Source organism: Phacochoerus africanus, chromosome 11 (assembly GCF_016906955.1).
Source record: "Phacochoerus africanus isolate WHEZ1 chromosome 11, ROS_Pafr_v1, whole genome shotgun sequence".
Classification (NCBI taxonomy): Eukaryota; Metazoa; Chordata; class Mammalia; order Artiodactyla; family Suidae; genus Phacochoerus; species Phacochoerus africanus.
In genome coordinates, this window is record NC_062554.1 from 86,827,992 (window position 1) to 86,846,943 (window position 18,952).

Below are 18,952 nucleotides of genomic sequence, written 5' to 3' on the forward strand. Positions count from 1 at the left end.
ACAGCTATCCTTTCTTTTCTTTCTCTCATTTCTCATATCTTTTTAGTAATTAATGGAATGAAGGGGTTTTTTTCCTCCTTATTTTATCTCAGTTGGTTTAAAAACTGAATCAATTTTCTATGGTCAAGAAAATATGTACTTGTTCCATTTTGCAGACTAACTTACCTTGCAATGGCCAAAAATAATTCAGAGATCTTTTGACAGTGGTTGTGTGTCTTTGCTTAATTTGGACACTGAAGTATTGATGCTATTTTTGTTGTGAGATTCTTAAAGTAAGAGCAGATCTTTTGTCAGCTTTGGGAACCTTTTGAATTGAAACTGAATCTTAACACTCCTTTGACACTGATTATCTCCCTGCATCAGTTTTCTCACTACAAATGAGGTGAATCAGGGAATCTGAATGAGCCAGGGCAGCCTGATAAGGTAACATACCTAACAAATTCTGATTTTGTCTTCAGTGAGGCCAAGGCATTAGTATTTCTGAAAGTTCTCCTGGTGATTCCAATGTGCAGGCAGATTTGAGAACGACTGTTCTAGGGAGATTCAACACAGTGATTGGAATTGTGAGATTATCTCACTGTCCAGGAAGAATGAATTATGTGGACACCAGTGAGCCACGCAGAGTAATGGCTTGCCTTGCTGATTTTCAGAGGGCTTTTCAATCCTGAGAACCAGGACAGGCATGAGAGAGCAATGGCTGAACCTGCAGCAGAGGGCTTATAACGCAAGAGTAATCGGCTTGCCAGGTCTAGATTTAGATTTAGTTGATGATCACTTCAGGAGTTAAATAAAACTTTTGACCCTTTAAAGGTTTTGCTTAATATAGACATCCTTTCCCACTCTTAGGGTTCTTCTTGAGTGGTTGAAAACATTTTTTTGTAGAAGAGTAAGACAGACAGAGCTGTAATTATTTCCTGCAAAAATTTAAAGTTGAGACCAACCCGGGCTCAGACCAGACCTAGTCTAGCCCATGACCTTTCAGGGCTAGTAGAGCAATCTTTCTTAACCAACTGAACAGCCTCTGTCAGATGGCTTCAGTGATTATGTTGGCAATGCTATGATAAAATGGCTAAGTATTATGGCTTGTAAGAAGGGATAAGTTGTTTTGTACAGGTAGCCATATAACTACTTCCATCCAAAGCAGTGGATTTTAATAAATTAGAAATTTCTCATCTACATAGTCATTTGCTTAACTTTATTCAAAAAGTAAATAAATTGGAGCTTAAAGACTTGAGTTTTTTATTAGCGGTTGTAGCTGAGCTCTACTGAGAATGTAACTTTTATAGTGTAGTGAGAAAAGGTGTGTATGTTTGTTTACTTATTTAAAGTTATTTATGTAAAGTCCATCTTGTTTCAGAAAATTTTAATGAGGACCTGTAGTAAATTTTTTCTAACATAAGATAGAAGGGGAGTTCCCGTCGTGGCTCGGTGGTTAACGAATCTGACTAGCAACCATGAGGTTGTGGGTTCAATCCCTGGCCTTGCTCAGTGGGTTAAGGATCCAACGTTGCCGTGAGCTGTGGTGTAGGTTGCAGACGCGGCTCGGATCCCGCGTTGCTGTGGCTCTGGCTTAGGCCGGTGGCTACAGCTCCGATTAGGCCCCTAGCCTGGGAACCTCTGTATGCGGTGGCAGTGGCCCAAGAAATGGCAAAAAGACAAAAAAAAAAAAAAAAAAAGAAAGAAAGAGAGAGAGAAAGAAAGAAAGAGAAAGAAAGAAAGAAAGGGTCGTTTAGCTGTTTAGCTGTTTCTCAGTTTATTACCATCTCCAAAATGGGAAAAATAATGGTGTCTACCTTATGGAGTTATTATGATACATGGAAAAATATATACACATGTATATGTGTGTGTATATATATTTATATATATATATATACAGAGGGTCATAATGTTGATATTAACAACTATTCTATTGTTTTGTGCCCATGTAATTCAGAAATTCTGACACTCTTTTATTTGAATATTTAAGACATTTTTCTACTTTAATAGGATTTCATGGTAGGTTAGAGATTCTATGCCAGAAATGAGGTGTAAGTGCCACTTTGCAATGCTACTTCCCTGAAATCCAGGTGAGACTGAAGGAGCTTTGAGTGAACACACCAAAACCTGAACTTTTGAGGTAACCCTTCTTTACTAGTCATTGACATTTTCCAGCTTTGCCTTAAAATTTCATTTGTTTTTGAAAGAAATTTATAATGTATTTTTCCTGGCATTTAAGACATGCTAACTATTAAAGACAAATAGTAGACTTATACTTGTGACCCTTTGCATTATTTTTTTGTGGTTGATACTTGATATTTTTAGAAATATGGAAAGCACTCTGTAATTAGATATTTGACCTGAGTACTTCTAAATATAATGGCAGATATTAATTTATTAGTGCTGTAAAATTTTTTAGAATATAAACATTATTAAAATTATAAAATGGAATTAAAATGTGATTAGTTCTCTCTCATATATATTTTTTTTAGTCTGAATGTTTATTCACCAAACTATGCTCTGTCTCTGTCTACCTCTATCTATACATTACATCTGTATTATACACTAAATCACTCTGTGTGTGTGTGTGTGTGTGTGTGTGTGTGTGTGTGTGTGTCGTGCGCACATTTCTTGCCCCTATGGCATGTGCAGTAGGAAGCAGTGGTGTTCCAAGAAAAGAGGATGGTCATTGAGATTAAACAGTCAGGCTTACCTGTTTCGAATATTAGTTTTCCACAATTTATTAACTGTGTGACTTGAGCAGGATCACTTAACCAAGTAGAGGTTTATGTTCCTCCTCAATAAAATGAGTCTAATAACACTAACTGTGTAAGGTTGTTGTGAGAATAAAGTAGATAGTTTATATAATGGACTTAATATATACAGACTTTTAATAAATTGTCCTTTTCCTTTCCCTTGTCGAGCCACCACACAGGTGGTTCAGATGGGACACTGCACACTGCACTTGGCTAAGGGTAAGTGGATGCTAAAATCCAGCCTGCCCTCCTTTACTCAGCCTCAAACCCTCTGTGGAACTGCATTCACACCAACATGGCCTGGTGGCAGCCCTGTCCCTCAAAACCCTGAGGTGGGCACCTGAGGTCCAGGATTGAATCCTGCTTAGTTCCAGCCAGACATGAGACCCTAATCATGTCACAACTTTGTATCTATCCCTTCAATACAGAGAGAAGGCATTAGTATCTGTCCTTTAATGCTAATCCTGATGTCATTTTTTGAAGATGAAATAGCATAATGTCTATGAAAAAATATAAAAGCAGTGTTTTATGTACATTCCTGGATAACACGGATTTTTATGCAGAATAGGCAAGATCATAAAAAGTATTTTGATCAATGACATGGAGAATTCTTTTTTTTTTAAGTTTTCCATTATGTTGATTTACAGTGTTCTGTCAATTTCCTCTGTACAGCAAAGTGACCCAGTCACACACACACACAAACACACACACACACACACAAACACACACACACACACACACACACATATTCTTTTTCTCACATTATCCTCCATCATGTTCCATCACAAGTGACTAGATATAGTTCCCTATACTATACATCAGGATCTCATTGCCCTTCTACTCCAAATGCAATAGTTTGCATCTACTAACTCCAAACTCCCAGTCCATTCACTCCTTCCCCTTCCCCCTTGGCAACCACAAGTCTTCCAATTCTATGATTTTATTTCTGTACAAAGATTCATCTGTGCAGTGTATTACATTCCCTATATAAGTGATATCATATGGTATTTGTCTATCTCTTTCTTACTTCACTTAGTATGATAGTCTCTAGTTCCATCCATGTTGCTGCAAATGGCATTATATTGTTCCTTTTTATGTCTGAGTAGTATTCCATTGTACTATATATACACATCACATCTTCTTAAACATGGAGAATTCTTTAGTTAAGTGGGTGATTTTTAAAAAGAGGCCAAGAGATCTTTGTAACTCCTCTGGGCCAGAGTTGCCGTGTTTGAAGATTAATCAAGGTTTAGAAGTGAACCTAAGGAAAAGTGATCCAAGAAGTAAGTAAGGGAGTGAGAGACATGTGAAGTCAACAGGAAAAGTAGTTATTAGAGCATGACAGTGATGTTGCTTGGGCCAAAAGACACCATGAAGGAAGAGGTGCTTTGCTTAATTACAGATTTAATCAAAATAAATTTAATCTAGGAATAGAATTACAGTTTTTTTCCTAAATATGTGAAATATGTACATTTGTAGTAATTCTGTATCTGAGACATAAATATTATAAAAATAATACTAAATTTGGTTGTGTGCTATAATTTTGATTTGTAGAATAAATGCATTATGCAGAATGCTTTGCTTTATCATCTTTGCCATATTGCACACTCTGGCACCCTAAATTGACACATATTTCCATTTTTACCATTAAATTATTGAACAAATTATTGTATATTTCTATTGCCATGGGATCTTGGGAATCCTGAAATAATTCTGGAACCGTATTGACAGTAGCTTCTAGCTACTAACCATAATGCTAATGTAATGTTGCCTTCCTTTTGTTTGAATTAAGAAAGAGCTATCAGAGATGCTGAAGCTAAGATCCAGTCAGTAGCCTCGAAACTTATTATAGGCCAATGCTTTGCTCATCTCTAGCCTAGAACTTTTATTTTACAAGCATTCTAATTCATCAATAATCCTTTTCCTCTTAAAAAAATGGTGTCTTGGTTTTCTGGAGGTTTCCTTTAAAAATAAGCAGTAGTTTTATGTACAAAATGCTGTAAGGTGTCTTACTTGTCATTAGTATTTATTGATTATATTAACTCCTTATTTACGTAGGAAAATTTCTTTTTTTCTTTAAGAAGGGAAAATATACTCAGTGTTCACGGATAAGCATGCTAATTGTTTTGGTTGAAGCTTAAGTATAGTAAAGTTAATAAATTCCAGTCTTAAATCCTCTTAGAGTGAATGTGGCAGAGGTATTTAGTATGATTTGAAATTTAAATATCAGCCTCCAGAGTTCAGGGATATTTTTTTCTTTCAATAAATCAAGTAGGCTACAGATATATATTCATCAGCTATTCTGATCAATCTTTTATGATTCATCCTCCAAGGATAATAATGGAATAATGATTCATTGTTAAAGATATCATTACATTTAAGCATTTAGAAACTACAGTTATTCATATAAAGGTAAGGATTTGGGTTTTTTATTATTTCTCCTATTGTTCTCAAGATTTAAAGTAGAAACCTGGTCCTTTAGATAGACAAGGGAACATGGAATCAGTTCAATTTTACACATTGAAAAATACTTAACTTTCTTTCCAGAAAACCTAAAGGAGGTCTCAGATTCCTCAGTAGGTGGAGCAAAACTAGTAAATCTAGAGACTTGAAAAACAGAGGGACATAATAGCTAAATTAGGTGCCACTCTTTGTCTACTGAACCCACCCTGATAGCACCTTGGGATTAGCAAATAGGACTGTATGATTTAGTGCAAGTTTAGGAAAATAGAAGAGATTATTAAGATAACTAGCAGGTGACATGTCAAAGGAGTTTCAACTGTATGAAATGTCAAAGCAAATATAAATGTTCTTTTTTTTTTTGTCTTTTTGTCTTTTGTTGTTGTTGTTGTTGCTATTTCTTGGGCCGCTCCCACGGCATATGGAGGTTCCCAGGCTAGGGGTCCAGTCGGAGCTGTAGCCACCGGCCTACGCCAGAGCCACAGCAACGCGGGATCCGAGCCGCGTCTGCAACCTACACCACAGCTCACGGCAACGCTGGATCGTTAACCCACTGAGCAAGGGCAGGGACCGAACCCGCAACCTCATGGTTCCTAGTCGGATTCGCTAACCACTGCGCCACGACGGGAACTCCTAAATGTTCTTTTTAAAGCTTAAACAAATACCACAGCTAAATTGTTGAGATAGTAAATCATTTAGTGTGTGTATGGATCTATATTTATATATTTGTATACACATATTTTATATTTATACTATATTTTTATATACATTTAGAAAATGTATTTATTTTATTTCATTGAACATTACAGTATAGTATTTTATAATAATACCAGATAAAAATATCTAAGAATGAATTACATTCATATTAAAAATAATTAAGGAGAAAAGGAACCTAACCACAGATAGTCAGATTTTAGTGTCTAATTTTTCCTATGGCTGTTTACCAGAATAAAGTGAATTTTATATATAAATCCGTATCTCATGCAGAAATATATTTATTTATGCACATGTGTTTATATGCATATAAATATGTTTTTGTCCAGGTATAGTCTCTATTTTGGAATAAACATACAAATTTTATAAAAGCAGAGCTCATACCAAAACAAAACAAAATGTCTTCACTTCAGTATGTCTAAGCAATTGAAGCGATAAAGCAAATAGAAAAGAGAGCTTGTTTTTATTAAATAACATCTGTATTGCTTTTAGTAGAACTAAATATGGAAAGCCTTCTCTTAATTCAATTTTATCTAAAGCTATAATTGGTTATTTGAGCTATGGGCACATTAGTTTTATTCAAATACCAAAATAAAACCTTGTTTTTTCAAGGACTTATATCTGAAAATCATTATTCTACACATAGGAATCCATGTTTTTACTTGAGGTACAGTTATTGAAATTTATAACTTCATAACTCATAAATGACTTCTTTTTTTAGTAATACTTTTGAAAACCACCACTCAAAAATTTGGTTCTCAGAATAATAGACGATGCACTTAAAAGATGAATGTAAGAGCTACCTTGCTTTTAGTGTGTCATTGATCAGTTTATATTGATCCTTAGATAAGTATAGATTGAAATTGTAGCTGTATTATCCCCTATTAGTAGTTGCTGTTTGGTTTCTAGTATTTCTTTTAGTAGCACAAACAAATTTGCCAGTGCAGCAAATAGGTCCCTAATTCATATATACTAGGGAAACAGCTGTTTTGTCTTGTATCAAAAAACCTGTTTATTTTGGGAACATCTTCTTAGGGAAATCAATACTAGTTTTTCATGGATCTTTGTCCATATTGTATTATTCTAATTTTAAAAGGCCTCTATTCTGTATCAAAAATTGAGCTGAATTAGGTAAGGAGTTGGCTACCCCACCAATTGTTTTATTGAACTCACAGATACATACAAGTCTGACCTCACAAACTTAAATTTTAAGATTAACCTGATGTATGCAACCTTTTTCTGTCTTAGTTTCAGAATCTGTCACAAAAATACTGAGGTTTTTTTTTTCTTCAATATTTGTTTTTCCTATTTTACTGTGAGTATTGTATTTTTTCCTTGTGGAGTGGTTTCTTTGGGGCTCATAGCGCATTATTGGTAAATAATTATAGAGTTTCTATTTCTTGACTTCCCCTGTGGTTTTTTTCGAACATATCTAAGTGATCTCTATTCCATGTAGACTTTGCAGAATGGAGAGGATTGGTTGGAACTACCTGGGCACCCTTGGATTTGTATCTTGTGACTAAACTCTTATCCAAGAAAGTAATCAAAAAGTAGGCATGATATCTTTCATGCTTTTCCCTACCTGGAGTAGGATGAGTGAAGTACCTGTTTTAATCTTGCTCTAAAACCAGTTGAGCTCCTAAAATAAAGCCGTTGATCCCTGTGTAAAGTGAGACATATAATTGTGCCGATTAATACAAAATGCATCAAATTTCCACTTAAAAGACAAAGAGCTTCTTTCAGATTAGGCTTAAAAAGGCCTCTTTCTAAAAGACTTAAAACAAAATGACATAAGTTTAAAAATTATATAATAGGTTAAAATACATCAGCTAAATGAATATAGGGAAAATGATATAATAACCCATAGACTATAAATCAGAAAAGCAATAAATGAGAAAAAGGGCTTATTTTAAATAATTTAAAGAAATATCCACAGTGAAAACATTGTGATTCAGAAAAGCAAGGAAGAGACCAAAACAATAACTGTTGTTAAGTTTGTCATAAAATTTGCGAAGTGTTCATGATTAAAGGGAGGAGAGTTGGCTGAACAGAGAGGAAGGCTGCAGCAAATCACTGCCTGGTTTTTCTTTTGCCCCCAATGCTGTCACCCCTGACTCTTACGGCATAGCTACTGTGGTCCTCACAGAGTCCAAAGGGAGGCTGAATTCTTGCTATGTTGGAATCTGTTTTGCACACAAGCTTCCATCACCATTCAGAAGAACACACACTAGCAATCTATAAGCTTCTCTTTATAGGGGCTTTTGGTTCATTAAACAAGTACATTATTTACAAAGCTGCATTGTCCTCTGGGGGGGAGAATACCTAGTGTCCTGGAATTCCCCCTTCCCCACAAATACCTTTACTTCCAGCTCTCTGGAGTTCTAGAAAGCTGTCTCTTCATATTTATAAAGTGAAACTTTTGGAAAGAAGATTAATTGTTTTAGAAACACAATTATTTTGGGTCTTTGACAAATGGTTTAGGGAAAGGCTTGAAGGATGTAATTAATGTGGTTGAATAAATATTTCAAACTAGAAAGAGCACAGTTTACATTAAGACAAAGCAATAAAGTAGAAATTAAAATGAAGGTTTAATAAAAATACTGGAGATATAAAAATAAAACCTCTTTTTCAAAGTTTTTGAATCAAAATGGAAATAACTGTAATTACCAACAATTAAGAAAATGTTGGCAATGGTGAGATCGTGTGTCAAAATGTTGGGATGGGATAAAACTGTAATAAATAGGTACATTTCAGGAGTTCCTGTCGTGACTTAGCGGAAACAAATCTGACTGGTAATCACGAGGATGCAGGTTCGATCCCTGGCCTTGCTCAGTGGGTTAAGGATCTGGCGTTACCGTGAGCTGTGGTGTAGGTCACAGACGCGGCTCGGATCTGGCATTGCTGTGGCTGTGGCGTAAACCAGCAGCTACAGATCTGATTAGACCCCTAGCCTGAGAACCTTTATATGCAGTGGGTGCGGCCCGAAAAAGACAAAAAATAAATAAATAGGTACATATCAGACCTAGGCTTATTCAGTAAAAAAGACGGAGGTAAACTATACACTAAATAATAAAGTTTACATCATGCTATGGAAAGAATATGAAGGAAATCTTTTTCAAAATAAAGTATTGATTAGAGACAAATACAATAGACAAATAAGTTGAAGAGTGCATTTTAGGAAAAATACATCCTGATTTTATGGGTATTATTTCAAAATTTGGCAGTATTAGAAAGTATTTTAATATTTTACATATTTTTTTGGTTGCTTGTTTCATGGTTTTTTGCCTCTGATTATGGATGGACCCTTGGATAGTTCATGAAAATATTTAATGCCTTTTTATTAGAAGACATTAAACTTGTTTTTATACAAGTTATTTACAAACTTGTGGATTTCAGGTTAAATACAAACTTATGTGTGAGAGCTGTTTTCCTGGGAAGAATCAATATTAACATCTCAAGATTGTTTGGAACCCCCTTTCCTCCCAGAATTGTTTTCACTGAAACAGTAAATTACCTTGTTAGACCAAAGAGAAAAACCTACAGGATAATCTTTTTTTAGGAAATCTCCAAAATGGAGTCCATGTTAATTCTCTATTCAAAAAACAAGCAAGGAGTTCCCATTGTGGTGCAGTGGGGTAATGATACCACTCCTCTCTATGGCATTGCCAGTTCGATCCCAGGCCTGGCACAGTGGATTAAAGATCCAGTGTTGCTGTAGCTGTGGCATAGTTCATAGATGTGGCTTGGATTGGGTCCCTAGCCCAGGAAATTCCATATGCCATGGGTGTGGCCAAAAAAGGGGGAAAAGAAGCAAGAAACAAATTTCTGAGTTGTGGGAAGATGCCTTCGTAACAGTAACAGGTTATTCCCAACCAATATTTAAGCATCAGTTGTATCTAACAGAGAACTACTATGGATAGCTTGATAAAGAACAAGAAAATATACCTCCCTCCACCATGATATTTATGAAATTCTTGTTTCTACTAAGTCAGGAATCAAAATTTTGAGATATAACTCTTAGAAATATGAAGAGAACATTGCTGTTATTTTTGGAAGATTATTTCAAGCAACAAATATTTATTTATTGAACTGCTGCTATGTGGCAAGCACTATTATAGGCACTGGAGTCCAAAGGACTGGCAAGGCCCCCTCCCATGGAGTATATAGTTTAGGGTAGGTAAATGGAGGATGGCAATAAAGAAGGAAATTCATGAGATTCCATATAGAGATCTAATGATTTCAGGTATGATGTCTTGCTTAACTGAAAAGTCAAAATGTGTCATCAGAAAAATTATAAGACATAACATGAGGAAGTAACAAGTTAGGAGGATGTAACCAATGTATAAAAGTAATAGTTTTAAATAATCATATAGAAAATATAATGAAAAAATATTTCCACTTATGATAGCACAAATAAAATAAAATAAATAGGAATGAAATTAGCAAAAAAGTACTGAACATATAATGAAAAAAATCTAGGAGTTCCCTTGTAGCTCAGAGGGTTGAGGATCAGGTGTTGTCATTGCTGTGGCTTTGCTTATAGCTGTGGTGGAGGTTTGATTCCTGGTCCAGGAATTTCTGCATGTCATAGATGTGGCCAGAAAAATTCTAGATATGAATGTGTGTATATATGTATACAAACACACACAAACATCATATATGAATACACATACATACATATATACATATTTTTTATTTTTTCATTTTTTTATTAGAGTATAGTTGATTTATAACGTTGTACTAATTTCTGCTGTACAGCAAAGGGACCCAGTCATACATATATATACAATCCCTTTCTTTGTTATCTTCCATCCTGGTCTACCCCAAGAGATTGGATGTAGTTCCCTGTGCTATTCAGTAGGATCACATTGCTTGTGCATTCTAAATGTAACAGTTTGCATCTACTAAACCCCAAATTTCTAGTCCATCCCACTTCCTCTTCTCGCCCCTCCTTGGCAACCACAAATCTGTTCTCTATGTCTGTGAGTCAGTTTCTGTTTTGTAGATTGGTTTATTTGTGCCATATTTTAGATTCCACATATAAGAGATATCAAATGGTATTTGTCTCTCATTCTGACTTACTTCACTTGGTTTGAGAATCTCCAGTTGCATCCATGTTCCTGCAAATGGCATTATTTCATTATTTTTATGGCTGAATAGTATTCCATTGTATATATGTACCACATCTTTTTAAACCATTCATCAGTTAGAATAGTGTCATAACAGTGCTACTATGAATATGCAGATGCAAGTATCTTTTTGAATTGTAGTCTCTTTCAGATATATGCCAAGGGGTGGGATTTCTGGATCATATAGTACTTCTATATTTAGTTTTTTTAGAAACTTCTATATTGTTTTCCTTAGGGGCTGTACCAATTTATAGTCCTACAAACAGTGTAGGAGGGTTCCCTTTTCTCCACATCCTTTCCAGCCTTTGTTATTTGTAGACTTATTAATGATGGCCATTCTGACTGGTGTCTTATAGTAGTTTTTATTTGCATTTCTCTAATAATTAATGATGTTGAACATTTTTTCATGTGCCTACTCACCATCCATATGTCATCATATTTTTTTTTTAATTGAGAGAATGAATGACTAAATAAATGGATAAACTTATGTTTCTGGCTAGAAGGGCTCATGGTTGTAAAGATACTCTTTATATTTTCTTTATAAATTTATCACTACTATAATCCTAAAAACTTCTTTGGGACACTTGTAAAGAGAATATGACATTATGACATCTGGGATAATACACATTAAAAACCAGTTATAAATAATTTGATTGAAGAGCAACATAAAAGGGCATCTGGGCTTCAAGATGTTAAAATATATCATAAAGCAGCAAGGGAATTGAGCTAGAAAATGCAAAAGTCAAGTAAATAGTGCAGGGACAGCACCTTTGTGGCATAGTTACCATCTTATCCCATCTTCCTCACCATGGCAGTCATTCATTTATAAATTACCTGGGCACCTTTCCTGCTGGGCCTGGACATGGCCTCAGAATACTTAAGACAGACACTGTTAGGTCATCAAAGTTGGTACCTGGGTTAAAACATATTGGCATCGTGTTCAGATGTGTGATACAAAATTAGTAAAGAAAAGAAGGATTATTCTCGGCAACAATTCTAGAAAAACTGGCTAAGTCTTTGCAAAGAGCATTTAGACCTTTACTTCACATTATAAAAATAAATTCCAGATGAATCAAAGGAGTGAATATAAAAAAAAGAAAGCAGGAAAAAGCTTGATGATAATATAGATATTTATCTAACATCAAAGTCATGTAGATCTTTTTAGCATGAAAACAAAGGAAGAAATCAATAAAAGAAAGGATAGATAGATGAAATTACTCCAAAAATTTTCATTTCTGTACATCTTAAAAGTACTATTTACAAAACATACTGGGAATGTTTTCCCATATTTTGTAAAACATTGTTTGAAAGTATGTAGATATACTCAAACACATACATACTGAAGAGATTAGACTGAAACATACAAAAATATTTTCAGCCATCTATTTAAGGTAGAGAAGTTATGGATGATTTTATTTAAAAATTTTTTATTATAAATATGTTTTTCTAAAAAGGAGTAACTATCAAATTTATGAAGGGTAATATAGGAAACTAACATTTAAAAAAATCTAATATTCAATATTTTTACATATGTCATTTCTGCAGCATGTAGAAGTTCCCAGGCTAGGGATCCAATTGTCCAGTCAAAGCAACAGCTGCCGGCCTATGTCACAGCCACAGCAACATGATATCCAGGCTATGTCTGTGGTTTACACCACAGCTCACGGCAACGCCAGAACCTTAACCCACTGAGCAAGGCCAGGGATTGAACCTGCATCATCATGGATACTAGTTGGTAGTATTACAGCTGAGCCACAAGGGGAACTCCCATAACAACCTTGACGTGTGTAATAATCTACTTTCAAACATCAGGGACCTGAGTTTCAGTGAGATTAAGTAAATGCCTCAAGATAACTCAGATAGACAGAGGCAGGGTTGTGGTCTGAAGGAAATGTTTATCTGACCCCATAGGCCATTATCCAGCATCAGTGATGGAGCTTTGTTCTGCTTGCTGTCAGAATCAGATAGAAGGGGAAAAAAATTATGTTTATATTCAGGTCGGCAGCAGAAAGGAGATTATTTTATTCCCTTCATGTATCTCCATTCAGTCCTTCAGTGGAGTGTGTATTAGATGCTTGTCTTATAGATGATAAGCTTTTGAAGATGAAATAATAGTAGATGGGCAAAAAGTGAGCTCTTCCTGTTCTTATATACCATTTGCAAATATGAGTCTCTGCTTGAAGATAATTCTTTGACTCTTCTTTTTCTGTCCTACCAACTTGTAAACCTTGTATTTGAGTTCTTGTGGTTGCAAGAGTGTTACTATTGAAAGAGAAAAAATTATTTCCTTATTACAGACATTCTGGAGCCTTTAATTTTGTGTATTACAGGCACCTTGCTGCAAAAAGTGGCAAAGTGATGGAATCAAATGTATGCATTACAGTTCCAGGTAAGAAATAAGCACTCTCAAATGCAGAAATATTATATGTAGTTAATTATATTTTCAGTAAATCTTTCTTCTCTCAGCATGCACACTTCTCAAATCCCATCGTTTTCTTTTCAGATAATAAAGAAATGAACATATTTATGTTATCGGATGCTATTGAATGTAGCCAATTTATGCTTTGAGTTTAGAGTTTTAGTCTACTGAAGTCTACTAAAGTAAATTTGCATATATTTTGGAAATACATTTTTTGTATTTGATATGTTGATTGGTATTTGATATGTTATTGATATGTTTTATTGTCCTCTGGACTGGGTTTGGTGCCTTTTCTCTGCTTCTTCTGGACCCAGGGGAACATTATTTGAAAGCATCCAGCTAGATATTACAAATTTCAAATTGCTTTAAAAAGGGATCTTGGTTATTTTTAGGATATTGTTTTTCTAGAACTATTTGCTGATGGCAGTTTTCTTCTAAATTAGCTTAGAAAATATTTCTAAACAAGATTGTGGCCACTGTCTGCCAATTTGCGCAAACAAACCCAATGCACTGAAGCTTCTGATCCTTTTATTTTTAAGTACAGTTTATAACATTGTAGCCATTATTGACATTCTTGAAGAGCTGGAGGAAAGAATTCCCCAGCACAGTGCCTTTTGCTAAGCTCTTTTCTTTCTTCCAAATTTTTAGTAGCTTCCCCACTGCCTGTCAAAAAAAAGGTCACAGTTCATGTAGCCAAAGGCTAATTTTTAAGCCACTTTTATTATTTCATATACCCTTTGCCTCAGCAAAATTGTACCATTCACTATTCAGCTGATGAGATGTACTCATTTTCTATTTCCTGTGATCATGATCTTGATTTCCTCTCTCTTTCTCTCTGGTGAGATCCTGCCTTGATGGCCCAACTTAACTCATTGTGAAGTTTCCTTTCACTCCCAGCTCTGAATTCCCGTTCATGCTTATGTGTACCTCTGATCCCATAGGCCATGTGTGGACTCTTTGTTAAGTTCTCTTTCTGGCTTCCTGCTGAGCCTGTTACAGCTTGGCATTGGGCACCCTGAGCACCTGCATCAAGTGTCTGCAGTTCTCCTACTTCTTTCTCTTTTTCATTTCCTCCATCTTCACCTTATTTGGTTTCTATTTTCCATTTCCTTAAGTTTTACATCTTTAAATGGGGTCTTATTTTCATTGGAAATCTAATTTTCTAATTTTTATTTTAAAATGGCTTCCCCTGGACAAGTCTCTGGCCTTGTGCATGTCACTTAGACCTTTTGAGACCAGAAGGACCTTGAGACCAAACAATAACTTGAGACCCAGGTCACTCTCACCTTAAAGCTAGACTGCACTTGGCCCCGCCTTCTACAGGAGGAGAATTAAACACCTGCAAAAATATCCCACTTAACATTGCATTATTTGAGGCGGTTCCCCAATCCCTTTTATGGAACCTTGTTAGGAGAACAGAAGTGCCCTTTTCTAACGAAGTCCCAGCTGGAATGGAGAATGTTCAGTCTCTTCAGCTTCAAGCAATCTGTTCCCACTTCTGTTCATGGTGAAGAAGACTCTAGACTTCCTTCTTTAGCCTTTTCAGCTCTTTTACTGAGGTCTTCTCATGGAATTTAGTCCTAGTCTCTTGAGACATACCATGCGGCCAAATCCATTCTCTACTTTTGGCAGAGACATCCCTCCTGGGTCCTGTCCATTTAGCATTCTCTCCATTTTCCTCCCTTCCCTGAACCTAGCAGTTCTCAGCCTTTTCATGTCTTTGTACCCCTCTTGTGTCTGCTTTGTGCTTTTTATGGAGATTGTTAGTCTCATATCTATCTCTTTCTGATAGACAAGGAGTGTAACCTTCAGCTTCTGAGGACAGAAGGAGACCTAAAGAAGAAGAGTTTCTCCAGATCAAAAGAGTGCCCTTCTCTACCTTTGCTTTAAACAGCTCTCTTTTTATAACCTTAGCCATTTTCATGTTTCAGCATGGGATGGGTTAAGGTGGAAGCCTGACCTGTCATAACTATTCTTGCTCTCTTCATCTTGTTATTGCCAGCTGATACCCAGCTAGAAGTCTTGCACTTAGAAGGTGCTCAGTTAATGCTAGATTCATAGTCTTGTCTACTTTTTTAAAATTCCCACATCTTGGAGTTCCCTCTGTGGCCCAGCGAGTTAAGGATCTGGCATAGTCTTTGAGGTGGTGCTGGTTCAGTCCCCGACCAAGTGCAGTTGGTTAAGAATCCCATGTTGCTGCAGCTGTGGCACAGGTCTCAGCTAAGCCTCAGTTTTGATCCCTGGTCTGGGAACTTCCATATGCTGCTAGTGCCGCTAAAAAAGAAAAAAAAAAAAATCCCACATCTTATTCTCTCCTGCTATTATAGAATCTGAGTACAATTAAATCCTTCTCCAAACTGTCTGTGTTGTATTTCTCAGTCAGAAGCTTGCAAAGAATATTTTAAACAGTTGTCGTGTGGGCTTTTCCTGAAATGCCATGTCACTCCAAAAGTGATACTCTGCTATTTTGACTACTCATAGAAAATGAGGAAGGAGGTGGGCTGAACAGAGAGAAATTCCAACTGAAATAGTACTTCTAGCCAAGCCAGTGGTGGAGGAACATTGCTTCTTTTTAGAATTTTAGAAATAACTAAGGAAGGGTGATTTTTGAAAAATCTTATCAGTGGCAAAAGTAAATAATGAAACAATAATGATGGTTGGTATAGGGTTAAATTGTTGAACAGTATATCCCCTGTCTTGGCATTATTGATACTAATTCCAGTAGTATGATGTGGTTATATACTTTGTTAGAGAGTGTGTGTATGTGGGTAAAATAATTTATATCAACTCATTATTTGAAAAAAAAACCTTAATTTCTTTGGTATGTTTTAAATTAGATTATGGGGGTGGGAAGGAAAGAAAAAGCTTTCCATTCATATTAGATTGCAGTAACTCAGTGATTTCCTGTACTTTAAAATGTTACTGAATTTTTAGCTTTAAATTCTAATAGTAATATTTTCAATTATATGTAGGAGGTGTGGGGCTTTATCTTGTCCAGGAGAGAAGAATCTATATACTTAACCAACCTGAGCACATGAGATTGTTTTCTGAAAGCAGCGTAAATATTCTGACCTAAAACACTCTGGTGTGTTTGTCTCTATGGCTAAGATAATCAAATGATACTACTCCCCAAATGGTGCCCAGAGTATTTTAGTTATGTTCTCAGTGGCCCCTGCCATAATCCTCTGAGAGGTTCTCCCTGTTCATGACCCTCCACGACACATCTGAAGTGGGCAGTGGGGAAGGTGCCCAGAGCCCCGGCCGCATAGCTTTCCCAGCCCACTGCCCATTAGCGTAAGCCTGGAGTCCCAGTATTGTTTTGTACAGCTCCTGAGGATAGAAGAGAAATAAAGGGAGAAAATTTTTTGACGACTAGCCTCAGTGTCTTTTAGAAATTCAGGTAGCTACTTCTTTTACCAAAGGCTCCAAATTTCTTTAACAGTTGTCTCAGAAATTTAGTAGGCTTCTGATACATTGCTTCCAGCTCCGTCAACATTTTTCTCAATACAGTTCTTTTTTTCCTGCTTTTTAGGGCCGCACCTGTGACATATGGAAGTTCAGGCTAGAGATGGAATCAGAGCTGCAACTGCCAGTCTACACCACAAGCCAGAGCCATGCAGGATCCCAGCCACGTATTCACCCTACACCACAGCTTACAGCAATGCCAGATCCTTAACCCACTGAGTGGGGCCAGGGATCAAGCCTGCATCCTCATAGATACTAGTTGGGTTCATTACCGCTGAGTCACAACGGGAACTCCTAAACACATTTCTTAACTCTGCTTTTTTACTTTCCATTTATCTTCTTTGCTTCTTTCTTAGTTCATTGATGGCCATCATGAATCCACCTGAAACAAAGGCTAGGGGAATTAGCAAGAGGAGCACTAACTAGTCTTTTTTGTCACAGAGTTAAGTATTTTTGTTTTTGGAGTTTTTAATGGGTTTTTTTTAAATGTTTAAAGCCTTTTACATTTAGGTTTATTTTTATTTGAGGATAAGAAGCAGTCTGATTTTTTTTTTTAGTTCTATAAAGTCCTAAATTTCCAAACTCTCTCCTCCCTCTCATTTCTGTCCCTAAACGACCAAGTTTTGCCTGAGCTCATCTCTTTCTTGTCATACCTAGCACCAAGCAGCAAGGAAAAATTAATACACACTGATGTCATGGCGTTTTACATCTTCTTCTTCTAGAGCTTCAAATTCATAAGGCACTTGAATTGCCTTTTGAGAAATTGTAGGCTTTAGTCTTACTAAATGTTTTTTTTTTTTTTTGGTGGCATGAATCACCAGCTTTCAGTTGCACATTTGTTTTCTCACTACCAGATTCTGACCACTAAGCCAATATTAAAGTTTTGGAGAATTCCCATTGTGGCGCAGTGGAAACGAATCCGACTAGTATCCATGAGGATGTGGGTTCGATCCCTGGCCTTGCTCAGTGGGTTAAGGATCCAGCATTGCTGTGATCTGTGATATAGGTCACAGAGGTAGCTTGGATCCTGTGATGCTGTGGCCGAGGTGTAGGCCAGCTGCTACCGCTCCAATTGGACTCCTAGCCTAGGAACATCCGTATGCCCCAAGTTCAGCCCTAAAAAGCAATAAAATAAAATAAAATCTCTGTAACTGCAGGAGAGGCTGATCATGATGTGAATGGTAGGAGAGAAGCTGTTAGTAGTTAGCTGGTCATCTCTGCCACAAGATGGTGAGAAAGAATTTAAGCGTGTCAAGGATACACATAAGAAAAGAGAATATTTGAATGGCAGTTAGACTTAATGACTAGATAATAAACACCAAAAGGTACAAAAAGCAACTTGGAACTAGTTATTACTGTCATGTGACATTCTGAAAGGTAAAACTGTTATGATTTCTTTAAATCTAATACCCGAAAGGATGGTTAATAAAAGTGTCTCTATGATTGTATGCTTTAAAGAGTGTGTGACTTCCCGAGGATTGTGTTTTGTTTATCTTGGCATTTTGTGAACATTACTAACATGTTCTTTACACCCATCAATTAGTGTATTTGTTTTGAAAAAAATAGGGTATTTTTAGATCTCAACTGTGCTTGCCCCTGGAGAAACACACACACACACACACACACACACACACACACGATTCAAAAGGGAGGTAGTGGGGGATGAGGCAAACTTGAGGATGAAAACTTTGTTTCAAGGTTTGACCATGATTTTCTTGGCATTTGTTGGGAAAGAATATAGCTATATTTAAAAGTAATTCTTAAGTAATGATAAGCTGGTGTTCATGTGGCTCTCAGCAGCTATCTACTCCCTGGAATAAGCTGATAGAGCTGGAGAGGAGGTTTTGGTGCCAGCAATTAGGTTTCTGCAGAATCTTATCTAAGATCCCAGTAGGCCGGCACATTCTTTCTCTCACAGGAACCACCAATTCCCAGCAACTCTGAAGGTTTAATTCTATTCTTGAATATTTGATTTTACTCTTGCTTCCTGCTTTTTCTTTCTGGCACCTCCTAGACCAGGGCACTTGACATGT

The 18,952-nt window shown here is 36.3% G+C and overlaps 1 protein-coding gene across 14 annotated transcripts in view; it reads left to right on the plus strand.

Annotated features, from left to right (window-relative positions):
• Window positions 1-18,952, plus strand: part of HDAC9 (histone deacetylase 9) — a 959,143-nt gene that overhangs the window by 316,679 nt on the left and 623,512 nt on the right. For 11 of the 14 annotated variants that reach the window (XM_047752023.1, XM_047752020.1, XM_047752021.1 and 8 more), the window contains exon 2: window positions 13,366-13,424. The exons of the other annotated variants lie outside the window; for them this stretch is intronic. In XM_047752023.1, the coding sequence (XP_047607979.1) occupies window positions 13,394-13,424 (31 nt within the window). In that variant the 5' untranslated portion in view covers window positions 13,366-13,393. The remainder of the gene's footprint in view (window positions 1-13,365; window positions 13,425-18,952) is intronic. 14 annotated transcript variants of the gene reach the window in all.